This window comes from Poromitra crassiceps (assembly GCF_964638095.1).
Source record: "Poromitra crassiceps genome assembly, chromosome: 4".
Lineage (NCBI taxonomy): Eukaryota > Metazoa > Chordata > Actinopteri > Beryciformes > Melamphaidae > Poromitra > Poromitra crassiceps.
The window spans coordinates 15,783,588-15,796,802 of NC_139626.1; the positions used below are offsets into that span (position 1 = coordinate 15,783,588).

The following is a 13,215-nucleotide window of genomic DNA, read 5'->3' on the forward strand; positions in this document are numbered from 1 at the left end:
AAATTGCAGAAATGATTTTGCTGTGATAAGTTTATTGCTCTTCTTTCTGTAGTATACAGGGGTGCAGGCAAATACGCTATTTTTATTTGTTTTTTTACAATAGTAAAGCAAGTCAGTGGCCAAGCAAGATGGAAGCTTCTGTCAGATGTGATTCTTTTGGGGGAAATGATGGCAAAATCAAGGGATTAAAAAATATTACCAATAAATATTCTCAATCTAACAAAACAAGGGTCAGACAGAAGAAAATGTGGCATATAGTTAAGGATGGGCATTTGCACATGTAACCATAGAACCCATTTAACAAGTGCAACAGTTGACTTCATAAGTAACAGGAAAAATAATATTTGGTCAAAACAGAATACTAAGTGAGACCCGATGCATGGTTTACAGATTTAAAGGCACATCATCGTAAATGAAAAATGTTTTTATAAAGTTCTCCCATTTCATCATGAAATGTCGCGGCCGTGGCACTTCTGGCTGAAACCTTTAGAGGTTTTCAGAAATTGAATCAAACTATTTAAAAAAAAAACGACTACTTATAGGCTCGGGTGCAAGTTTGTGCTGTGTTATGTGCAGTATTCACAGTAAAGATCTGAATATATTACATTTTCCTATTCACAAGTGCTAAGAATGGACATTTCCGCTTCATAGTTTTCTCTGAGGAAAAGTGATTTAAGAAAATGCGCTCTCTCTGAAGTGGTCGGTTCACGTTGCATCACTTTTAAGAGAAATTTGTACTAAGAAATGTGCATGGTCAGAATGGTAGCACTAGAGTTTTCCGGTAAATCAAGAATCCCAATCTATTATAAAGGAATGTCAGTATAAATACATGATAATGTATAAATATAAAAGAAAAAATAAATAACTGTGATGGTCTTGGAAATACAAAGGGTGAAATTTGTAAGGACGAATCAAGAATTAAGTAGCAATAGAGATGAAATTGTATCTATTTTCCATTAAGTTAAATCACTTTATAGTGTTAAAGAATGTAGTATACTGTATAAAGGAAAATTGTCAAGTTATTATGGGGCTGACTTTTATTATGGGGCTATGGATATTTGTCCATGTCTTTTGATGGGAATTTGCATTGGTAATGGATGGTGAGGGGGGAAATAGTTGTAAATTCTGCATTTTCCCCCTCCGATTAAAACTGTTAAGACCAAAGGATTTTCATATACATTATTTTTTTCTTCTCCCTGTCATTCTGTGACTAAATATGCAAAATAGTGAAAAGAAACTTGTATAAAAAAACAAAACTCCTTGAAAGGAATGACAACCGTTTCTGCACACATAATCTATGCTCAATCAAACTGTGACAAATGTGTACTAAGCTAAAGGTGCAAAGTGAGATTTTTCATATTTACATCAAATGAACTGAATACATAAAACACTTGTTTTGTGGTTTGTGTCACACCGCTGACAAAATGCAGACGTCAACTTGCCTCTGTCAGTACAAATAGTTGATATTTACAAAATTGGCCATAAGCAATCCAATTTGCTTTGTCATTTCTTTCTTGTTTCCAGTAATACAAACAGACTCAGAAAGTATACAATGACTGTCATCAAAATGTGTCTTAAACTCTAGACGGCATAACACTGGTGTTGCATGAAGTTCTGGTATAAATCACTGTAGTCATGTCTCTCCATTGCGGTGACTTGTAGAAAGATCCTTCACGTGTCCACTGTCATACTGGTTTGGTAGTTGTGCGCATCGTTGTCCAAAAGGACAAAGATCATGTCCTGGTGCACGTGCACCTGCTCTTTGGATTTTGGGTATGACAATAACATGGAGTTTAATTTCTGACTCAGCCATTGGTCTTTGGATCTCTAGGCTAATTGTCTATCCCACTGCAGTGCAATAGGGAATGAATGCTGGCACACTGAATCTGCTTCTGTTATGGGTAGCATTAACCTTTCTTTGGTATGGTTGGTATTATAGACCGTTTCACTGGAATTCTGCTGCTCGGGAACAGTTTGGACTCAAGTTTTTTTCCTGTTATTCTATTAGCAAACAATGCAACAGGAAGTAGGGCTATAGGGCCAATTTAAAATGTTGATGTCAAGTTGAAATCGTCTATAGCTGATCTCAGAACTCTGAGTATAGAAGCCAAGAGACAAAGCTTTGGTCTTTTTTTTACAACAGCGCTGCCGCCATTTTGGCCTGAAAACGCCTGCGCCAAAGGGAAACAACCCAGAACCATGAGAGAGAGACACCTGTCTCTCTGTCATGGTTCTGTGCTGTAATGGTGCTGTATGGTGGTGTACACCATGACCGAAGAACACAGGCCATTTGGGTAGAGCTACTTTTGTACAGTACACTATAGGTGGGACGTTTTACTGGCATCATTGGGGTAGCCTGATTCAGGCCAAAATGGCGGATTTGCTTGTATGCGCTGATGTTGCAGCGGAACAATCTATTAGTCATCAGTTCTGAGCCATGTAAGTTCTTTGACTGGGAGAGTGTTGCTGCTTTCACCAGTGCTCCAGGGGAAGGTCCATGGCAGAGTTCAAGTGAATGTCTGTGACATCCAGGAACTCTGTGTTGAAGATGCTGGGCCCGTTGGGTGGCGCTACACTGAAGGCCGTGGCCGACCCGGGCGGCGTCAGGTCCAGCCAATCCATGGTCTCCGAGTCCCATGGCGTCTCGCTGAAGCCCATGCCCACCATGCCCTGCCCCTCAGGGCCCGGGGACACCTTGCTGCTGAGGGGGGACAGAGGGTGGTGGTGGTGGTGGTTATGGGGGCTGCCGTACCCTTCCCTGTCTCCGTTCCCATCGTCTTCCCGGCATCCCTCCTCGGCGGCCATTTTAAGAAGGGCCGCCTCCCCTCCGCGGCCAATGGCACCGCCCAGCTGAGTGTCCAGGTGGCTGTCTGTGGCGATGTGATTGGCCGAGTGGTCGTAAGGGAGCTGGGGAAGGGACAGGTGCTCATAGTGGCGGTGGTGGAACCTCGGGATGACGAGGCCGGCGCTCCCTGGGGACACAGTAATGTGAGGCACAACTTTGGTTACAGAGGAGCTCTCTCTCTCTTCCCTGGCGTTAGCTGGCATCTCTTGAAGAGAAAGGGGAGAGGGAGGGAGGATTTAATACCCATGCACAGCTAAGATGGTTTCATTTACTACCAACTTGCCTATGTATGTGCAATGCCAGCTACACCTTTAGTCAACAAGGAGGCTAGCATTATTTGAGAAGTTACATTACCGTAGTAGGACGCTAGCATTATTTGAGAAGTTACATTACCGTAGTTGTGGAATTTTAGAGCATGACCCTCAATCTGTTCCCTTACCTCCACTCTCTATGAGCACATCCAAAAGTTCGTCCATCTGCTGACTTCTGCTCAGTTGCTGTAATGGTAAGAAAACAGTGGTTACTACTTTTAATAGATGGAAAAATGGCTGAATCTTTAAACCTAGTTATTTAATACATGAAAATTCAAGCTAATTCTATTTGAAATGGATTTCACGTAACACAAAGATGCAAGCTATCATGCAGTTCATTCAAACATTTGTCAAAGACTGAGCTGCTCTGGAGGCAGAAATAATCTTATTGGTTGAGTTAGACCAGAGGTCGGAAACCAAAGAAGTTTCTCTGGCTGGAGCCAGTAGAAATAAGTTGAACCTTTATTTGAACAATCATGTGACTTCAGAGCAAATTCTTATGTACAGAGGTGAGGAGTGGGGAGGTAGTTATTATTAACCTTATTATTAACCCCCCCCCCCCCGATTTTATCCCCCATTAGTGCTAATTTACTTTTATTTATCCTGGTTGCTACTCCACCCTCTGCCGATCTGGGGAGAGCCGAAACTGGCTCCATGCTTCCTCCGAGACATGGGCAGTTAGCCAGCCGCTTCTTTTCACCTGACAGGGGAAGCTTCACCGGTAGGACATAGCACGTGGGAGGTTCACGCTATTCCAACCGGTTCCCCTCCCTCCGAACAGGCGCCCTTAACGACCAGAGGAGGAACCACATTAGCAACCAGGATATTGCATGTTTTGGTGAAGGGGGTTCCTATATGAAGGAAACCCCCGGGAGGCATGGGGAGAACATGCAAACTCCACACAGAAAGGCCCTTTTGACGACCCCACCCGGGCGGTGGGCACTCGAGGACATACAGACGGGCACGCATTCCTTCAGCGTTCACAGCGTCCCAGGTGAGAATCGAACCCAGGACCTTCGAGCTGTGAGGTGACAGCGCTTACCACTGCACCACCGTACACCTTAATGCCCTTGCTACTAACTGAAGAAAATAAATGCAATCTAGCCAAGTTTCAACTATCCATATTAACCAACAACCACACTAGCTATCAGTATGGGTAGCTAATTAGGTAGCTAGTTATTAGCTAGCCTACTAACATCCAAGACCATGAATACCATGGTCATGAATGGATGAAGTGAATGCCATTCATACTTTTTATTGACATTTCGACCAGTTCTTTGCCAGTTAACAAAAGTGTGGTTCTATAAAGGGTCACTTTGGTGATTTTCAACCAGCTTTGTATTACAAAATCAGTAGTATATGCAAAAAAACTATGTTTAACATTCCTCCATCCTGCCTGGACCCAGAGCTCCCCATTCATTCATAGAACGTCCTGGTCCAAATGATATAATGATGTCATTTGAACCAGGAAGTTGTGCAAATGAAGGCAGAGAGAGAGCAATAATGATAGTGATCGTAATAGTAATGTTGACACCATGTAATGATGGCGATAGTAATAGTAATGTTGACGCCATGGCAAGACTGCCACAAATGACATCATTATGACATAATTTAGACCAGGACGTTCTGTGAATGAATGGGGAGCTCTGGGTCCAGGCAAGATGGAGGAACATTCAACATTGTTCATATATTACTGATTCTTTAATGATACAAAAGCTGGCTGAATGTTGACAAAGTGGCCCTTTAAGGTTTAACTCAACCAATAAGGTGATTTCTGTCTCAAGGGAATTGATCCAACTAAAACACCAATCTGCTTCAAACTTGGTCAAGAGTGGAAAGTAAGTGCAGTGGACAAAGCGATGGATGAAAAAAGGGGTGCGATATAGGTGGTGATGGACTCAGAAATAGAAGGGAGATAGAGGGAAAAGTGCAGTTAGAGCAACGCCAATGGGTTAAAAAAAAACGTTGGCCAGCCACCATCTAATGAGTATCAGCATGGACTTCCGTTTACCTGCTTGACTGCATCCTCATAGCATGGGGGCTGTCTTAAGTCAGATGCAGCTGATTCTGAGCTACTGAAGGCCGGGGTAGAGACCTGGCACTTTTGGCCAACTTGCCGAGGAGAGGGCAATATAGACATCTACATGAAAAATAGGCGAAAAGTCACATTAGCCTACCAATTAGAGACGGGGAGCTTACTAAATGTGAGAGTACTGTACAGAATGAACTGATGATGATGATGATGAGATAAGCTGCTTCCTTACGTTAAAACGTTGATTTAAAAAAAAAAAAGGGTTGGCGTTGTGAACTGTAAAGTTCTTGGCAAAAAAAGGTCACTGACATGAAAGAATATGTGATGAAACAGGGTGAACTCTGTTTCAAAGGGTGGGAGATATGAGAGTGACAATGGATCTCATAATGGAAGATGATTGTATAAGGTCAGAGAAAGGCAACACAATGGAAAAGAGAAAAATGGGTAAGTGAATGTGAGGTGATTCAGATAAGTACATGACACCACTGCATTGCACATATCAAATACTCTCATTCTTGACTGATTCTTACCTTTGGTTGCATATTATTGGTCTTGGTTGTGCCCCTGTGGTTGAGGCCACAGTCAGCTGAGTTGGGAAAGACTTCCTGAAGGCCTCTTTGGTCAGAAGGATAAGAGCAGTTCACGGTCTGGCCTCCAGTCTTCTGCTGGATCTGTAGTTAGGGAGGTAAAATGTTACCATGCTTTTTGCCTACCTATTTATTTACCACTACATCTGATTATTTTATTTTCGTTGGACAGGGTACATCTGTCCGTTAACTATTTTCACATAGCGGTAAATGCATCATACCTGCATGTTGCGTGCCCTGGTGTTGCCCTGGGGCAGGGGGTGACTGCAGCCGTCCCTTCCCAGCGGAGGTGTTAGCAGGAAGGCCTTGTTAGGAGACGAGGGTTGGGAGCTACTGGAGGGCTTTCCAATGGGAGAGTCTTGTGGCGAGCACTGCGGACTGAGGAAGGCAGACATGGTGGAGGGGCTGCCGGAGGAAGGGGCCGTGTCCATACACCGTGGCCCGCCGGGACCCCCCATGCCGGGGAGGGGAGCGCCGCAGTGTCCCATGTCCTCCATGCAGCGCGCGGGAGGAGTCTTCAGCTGCTTGGGAGAGGAGAGAGGGCAGCTGGAGGAGAGGGACATGGGCTCCTGCTTGATAGTCACCCCGAAGAAGTGCTGGCCCATCATGGCTGCATTCTGCTGGTGGGGCATGGAGGGGTGGTGGCCCATCATGGCTGGATTCTGCTGGTGGGGCATGGAGGGGTGGTGGGGCTGAGATGGAGGAGGGATGTTATCCTGCGTAGCTCCGTAGCAACGCTTCCTCTTGTGGAGCTGCATCTTAAGCTCTTCAACCTACCAAGCATGAAGGTATTTATGTAAATGTTGTACATAATATACTGTATGAAATAACACTCGAACACTGACGCTGCGCTAGGAAAGGTTATTATGTAAAATACACGTGCTATCAGGTTATTGAGATACCAGTGTTGATTCGCCCTATTTGCGCAAATTACATTTTGGTATTGGCCTGATGGCTGAACTTCATCGCCACCTCCACCCCTACCAGCCACTAAAATGTAGGTCCAATGAGTTCACAGCAGTTTATTGATGAGGTAATTAAGTCCTTCACACTTTACTTTAATTGAAACGGTTATCTCCCACTGCCACTGGGGGCCGCCAAAGTGTGTGAAATTTTCATCTGCTCTCTGCTACTTTGCAATGGTTGGAATGGAAGGAGGCCAACTAATCAAAGGCAGAGTAGCGTGGGTCACTACCGTAAATATCCTAAATAACAGGCCGTGCAAATGGCTGTAAAATAGGTAATTTGCAGGGATGCGGGAAGTGGCAGTGCTTATGGTGCTGTTTTGTAGGCTATTGGAATTGCAATGTCAATAATAAATATATAGCCTATATATATACAGTATATATATATATATATATATATATATATATAGATATATAGATATATAGATATATATGTGTGTATAGCCTATATATATATAAATATAGATATAGATATATATATGTGTATATATATATATAGAGAGAGAGAGAGAGCGAGAGAGAGAGAGAGAGAGAGAGAGAGAGAGAGAGAGAGGGAGAGAGAGATATAGAATATAGAGATATAGATACTGTATATCTATATATAGCCTATATAATACAGTATATATATAGGCTAATATAAATCTCACAAGCTGCACGGCTCAATTCCTAAGGCTCGCTAGCTCAGCCGCTGCGCAGCCTCGCCCGCCCTGCAGCTCGCCCACATCAGTGACATCACTGATGATGTCATTGTGACATCATCAATGGGACAAAAATGAAAACAAACAGAGCCCACTTGCTCCCTTGTAGGCTATATGATGATATATAGGCTATTATGATTAAAATGTGTTTTATATGTTTTATTTATACTGTGATATTTGGTAGTTGAAGACTATGGGCAAAGCAAAGAGGGTGGGGATGTTATTTTTGACATTTGATTTACTCATGTGTGTCTATGACGGCATGATGCACATGCACACACCTGAGGGACTTCATTTTCTGTGGCACATGTTGCCTGGGGAATTTTTGATACACACACTGTCTGCCTGCAACACGTTTTGTTTACTAGTCGTCTCGTCGTGATTTTCATTTCTGACTTTTTCAAAAACCCTCCAGCGAAAGTTTTAAGGAGGAATGATGCAGCAGCTTCACTGCTACAAGCACCAGCAGCGCCACTAGCAGCAGTTCGGACATCCAGCCAGCTAGCGTTACCTGCCTGGCTAATGCTAGCTCTTCCTCAGCTAACGTCAACGTGCCCGCTCCCAGCAGCAGCAGCACCTGTCTGTGTTTACCTGTGTCCAGTCCACTGCTTCCTCTTTCTCCGCACTCGTCTCAAAACTTGGCTCCGCAACAGTGTCGCTCAGAAGAGACTAACTATGGCTTTACTAGCGTTACAATACATTTTGGACGATATTAATCCCCTTTATGAGGGAATTGATCAGCTCAAACTAGGTTACGTTTCAATTTACGCACAGCTGGTGCAACCCACTGCAGGACCTTATGAGGGAATTTATCAGCATCACTCCAGAGCGCAAGTCCACCTTTGGAGTGCCACCGTCTTCATAAGGTAAGATGCTGTCAACATATTAGCCTCTCCGTATGTTGATGTTGTATGTTGTTTGTTTGTTTGTTTGTTTGTTTTTTGTTTACTTCTGCCGCCGTGCAGTAGGCCTATGTTTGTAGTCTTTCTGGTTGTGATTTGTGACTCTTCATAAGGTAAGATGCTGTCAACATATTAGCCTCTCCGTATGTTGTTGTTGTTGTTGTATGTTTTTTGTTTGTTTGTTTGTTTGTTTGTTTGTTTGTTTGTTTTTTGTTTACTTCTGCCGCCGTGCAGTAGGCCTATGTTTGTAGTCTTTCTGGTTGTGATTTGTGACAGAATCTGGGAAATTAGGAAATGGGTTTGTGGAGTAGGGCAGGGCAGTATTTGCTTTATGACGGTAAATCATGGTTTAGTGGTTTAATCCGGTTTAGCTTGTATCAGCGGTTGCTGTTGTGCGTCGGTGTGGCACGGGCACCCACCTGCTCTCTCTCATATCAATCAATTCTGACGAGAACGCAGCGATGCATATCACTTTTACGCACAATCTGTACGACCAGTACTTTGGTATTTTGCATCGCTTAATGCATAGCACATATCTGGGTGCAGTTTCGAGGCATTTGACAGCTCCACACACTTCTTTCAGACCTGTGGAACTGTGCGTAATCGTGCGTAAAACCTGGCCTATGCGTCCGGGAAGCTAGCACAGTGCGCAATTATATCATTGTTTTGCCTTTCTGCCTTGTGTGATGTCCTTTGGCTAAAATCATTAAATTATCATGTCTGTCTAGTTCAATGGGGCACAAGTGCATCATATAGTGTGATTGTATTCATAGTACAGGGATACAAGTCAGTTCATATATGTAAACACAATCCATTTTTCCCAATACTGAAAGAATTTGTCCAGCCATTGATTTAGAGAGAAGGTAATTCTCTCCATACACAGTATAACAATGTCTATCCAGTCAGTCTTTGTTGGAGGATCGGACCGCAGCCATTTTCTTGTTACTGCTTTCTTGCTGGCTGTCAACAGTATTTTTTTTAAATATACTTGTCTTGCACTAACATGGCGGCTGCAATGTTGCCCAAATAGATTGTATATAAAGCATCAATTTCTTCTACCTCCTGCCAGTATGTGTGGATGGAGAATGAAACAGTGTTGTTTAAACATCTCAGATAACCCACCCACCTGCCTCTGTTCCTGATGCAGTTTCCACGTCAGCTCCTCGATCACCTTCTGCTTCTCCACCAGCATCTTGTCCTTCTCCGCCTCCAGGCCCTCCAGCCCTCCACCCTGCCCTCCCCGCGGGCCTCCCTCCTCGCCGCTGAGCCGGGCCGGCGACGGCTGCAGGGCCAGCCGCGGGGTGGGCGAGGACATGGGCACGTCACTGAAGCTGTCGGGGAGCGAGCCGCTGAGCGACAGCTCTGACGACGTGGGGGAGATGGGCGGGGTGGAGGACGTGCTGGGGTACGGGTAGTAGCCCCCCTGGGAGAGGGCGCTGGAAGAGGAGGGTGACTGGTAGGAGGACAGGGAGCCCGTGGGGGTGACGGGGAAGGTCACGGTGGTGATGTCGCAGGAACCAGATGGGGACGAGCCGGCGTTGGAGTCCTTGAAGGGCCGCAGGCGCTCAATGAGGGCAGTCTTGGTGCCTGAGACGGGCATACCACGGATGCGCAGCTGCTGCCTGAGCTCCGACACCTGGCACAGCGAGAGAGAGAGAGAGAGAGAGAGAGAGAGAGAGAGAGAGAGAGAGAGAGAGAGAGAGAGAGAGAGAGAGAGAGAGAGAGAGAGAGAGAGAGAGAGAGAGAGAGAGAGAGAGAGACCTTGAAATCAAATAACTTTGAACTAAGTCATGCATGCATGACAGGCGGTTGTGGCATTGTTACACTGTTGGTTTGTTGTTATCCTAATTCCACGGAGTGACACCTACTTTTAGGTCATCCAGATTGGCTGGCAGAGGCCCAGGTTTGACTGGTGAGATGCTAGTTTGATTGGGATATGTGGTCTTGACCGGAGAGGAGGAGCTGCTGTTGACTGTGCTGGCAGGCCCGCTGGAGCTACAGGCCGACAGTGGATCACTGGCTCCTCTAGAAGGGGGGAGAGGGGGGGGGGGGTTGACGAAGTGGGTGAGATGCCGTCACGTACAGCACATCTGGTTTATATAAATGCACTCTAGTGAAAACCACCATCATCTCACCGGTTCAGTTTGACTTACTTGTGGGCCTGGGCCGGCGGGTGAAGCGGCTGGTAGCTGAAGGCGGGCTGCCGCTGCGGGGCCTGCGTGGGCTGGGCGTGCTTCTGCTGGCTGAGGATCTGCAGCTGCAGGAAGAGCTGCTGCTGCTGGAGGAGCCGCGCATAGGCAGAGTCCATGGGCGGTGGGGACCGCTCTGCCTTCTGGTCAGGAGGAATGTACTGGTGGTACTTGAGCTTCTTCACCTTGGGCTTCACATCTTTGGGTTTCTTGTGTCGGTTCTTGTCCGACGTCTTGGACTGTTCGGGGTAAGGAGGATTGGGAAGGTGAGAACATGGAATCCCCCGACTGGAACCAAACTGAACTAATGTTCTGTTCCAAGTAGGGATGAGCTGATTTGCGATCAAATTGTAAATTGACGATTGAAGGGAGCCAATTGGCTTTCCTACAGTGATATCTAAGGCGATTTTAACCAATTTACTATCATAAGATGTTCTAGATAATCTCTAGAAGCTAATCTCTAGAAGCTGCGCCCTACTGTACACTTTGAGATGTTTCTGGTGGAGCACCCACAGAGCTCTGTTAATCAGCAGGAGTTACAGCACTCCTCTGCTCGTCTCTAGTTCTCTCTGGTTCTCTTCAGTCCAGTTTCCTCATGAGCACCATCAAGTCAGCCAGAATGTAAAAGTATGTCTTCCGCAGCGGCTTTCATAATTAAATGTAACGTTAACCTTAATATAAATTTTGAGTAATGCTTTAAACTAGTTTCACTCCATATGCAATCTAACATCACAACCAGTATTTATTATGTGTAACATATTTTATGGAGCTTCCTCATATTTAAGGCTATGAGTCATTTAAGTTGATTTTGCACTGCATGCTTTTATTTTTGAGGCTAGAAACGGAAGTGGATGTGTTATTTGCCGTGCTCTTGAAACTGCCTCTGGTTCTCTCTGCAGCCACGCACGAAGAATGCAACAGTGCAACCATTACATTACCTTACAGCCGGTGTTAAATCGTCCAAAATGAACATGAAATTAGGTGAAAAAAATGCCTGCATATATCGGTATCGGCAATCGGCCAAAAGAGTTGGAAAATATCATCACAAAAGTCCAATATTGTGCATCCCTATCTGCAACATTTGTCAATGTCTATAGAAAGAATAAAATGTCAGAGTAGCTAAGTAAAAAAAAAAGTAAAAGAGTGGTGAAAGTAAAACCGTGAAGGATTTGCTGACCTTGACAATAGCAGGAACAGGTATAGGTGCAGTAGCTTGGCTGTTGTTGGCACCAGACAGCCCGTCATCCTGGCTCTGATCAGGTGGCTCTCTGCTCGCACCCCCCTGTTCACAGATAAAGAGAAAAAACTTTGAAAACTCTGATGCTGAAGCTGCTTTTTGATCACATTTTCAAACCCCCAAACTGGGACCCGGGACCCTAAACCGCGTACATGCACTTAGCACACCTAGTGACTGCACCTTTCAACACCATGGACAGCACTTGAGCAAATGAAAAGAGATGTTTTGCCTCCAAAAATCCACCGGGACAGAACATGTAAGCACTGAAAAAAGTATAATACTATTATTATAATTATTATTGCTGTTATTGTTGTTGTTGTTGTTGTTGTTGTTGTGGTGGTGGTGACAATGGGACAATTTGGGAGTGAATGTTTTTTATAAGAAAAAAGATGCGCACACACACACACACACACACACACACACACACACACATACAGGGGCGGACTGGGATCATAATTCAGGCCGGGCATTAGATACCAAGCAGGCCAGGCCGATACGGGCCGACGCGCGTGCCGGCGTCCGAAGGGCGGCGGCGGAAAATTTGGGGCGTTTGAAGCTCAATTTGGGGCGTTTGAAGCCCAATTTGGGCCGTTTGAAGCCAGATTTGGGTCGTTTAAAGCCAGATTTGGGCTGTTTGAAGCCCGATTTGGGCCGTTTGAAGCCCAATTTGGGCCGTTTGAAGCCCAATTTGGGCCAAGTCCAATTTTACAATGAGATGCACCCACTTTAAACCTGAATAAAGTAATAAAACCACTAGTAAACCAGTAGGCGGCGCCTGGCCTGCTGTTCAGTGAGTGGCCTGGCCTGGCTTGCAAAAAAAAAAAATTTTTTTTTTTTTTTTTTTTTTTTTGGCAGGCCAGGCCAGGCCAGGCCACCGGGCATTTGCCCGACGTGCCCGATTATGCAGTCCGCCACTGCACACATACATATATATATATATATATATATATATATATATATATATATATATATATATATATATATATATATATATACTGTAGGCCCTATATACTATATATATACACACACACACACATATATATATATATATATATATATATATATATATATATATATATATATATATATATATATAGAGAGAGAGAGAGAGGGGTTCTGGCTGCAGGTTGCGCTGCACGGCAGTTTAAACTGACGGACTGTTATGAGAGCTAAACACTCGGTGTAGCCAAGCCTCTGCGGTTAATTATATAACCGTGACGTTTTAAATTGCGGTTAATAGTGAAACCGGTTAACCGCGGCATCCCTAGTTGTCAACTGTTGTTGTTTGTATCACTGTTTGATGCTGATGCATGTGTTTCATTCACCTGGCAGCAAAAAGAATTCCCCTCTGGGATTCTAACGTTGAATTGAAGAAGTGTGGAGACTGCTTGTAGACATCTTGTCATCCAAATGGAATAGTTATTATCATAAAAGTCAGATAAAATGCAG

The 13,215-nt window shown here is 44.6% G+C and overlaps 1 protein-coding gene across 1 annotated transcript in view; it reads right to left on the reverse strand.

Moving 5' to 3' along the window:
• Positions 1 to 2,472: 2,472 nt before the first annotated feature.
• The window catches only part of myocd (myocardin), a gene marked incomplete at both ends in the record, with an annotated part of 35,314 nt that continues 24,571 nt past the window's right edge, over positions 2,473 to 13,215 (reverse strand). Inside the window, 9 exons of the mRNA XM_083635155.1 lie at positions 2,473 to 2,972; positions 3,285 to 3,342; positions 5,168 to 5,296; positions 5,719 to 5,859; positions 5,997 to 6,548; positions 9,467 to 9,976; positions 10,209 to 10,365; positions 10,494 to 10,768; positions 11,707 to 11,811. Coding sequence (XP_083491281.1) covers positions 2,473 to 2,972; positions 3,285 to 3,342; positions 5,168 to 5,296; positions 5,719 to 5,859; positions 5,997 to 6,548; positions 9,467 to 9,976; positions 10,209 to 10,365; positions 10,494 to 10,768; positions 11,707 to 11,811 — 2,427 coding nt within the window. The remainder of the gene's footprint in view (positions 2,973 to 3,284; positions 3,343 to 5,167; positions 5,297 to 5,718; positions 5,860 to 5,996; positions 6,549 to 9,466; positions 9,977 to 10,208; positions 10,366 to 10,493; positions 10,769 to 11,706; positions 11,812 to 13,215) is intronic.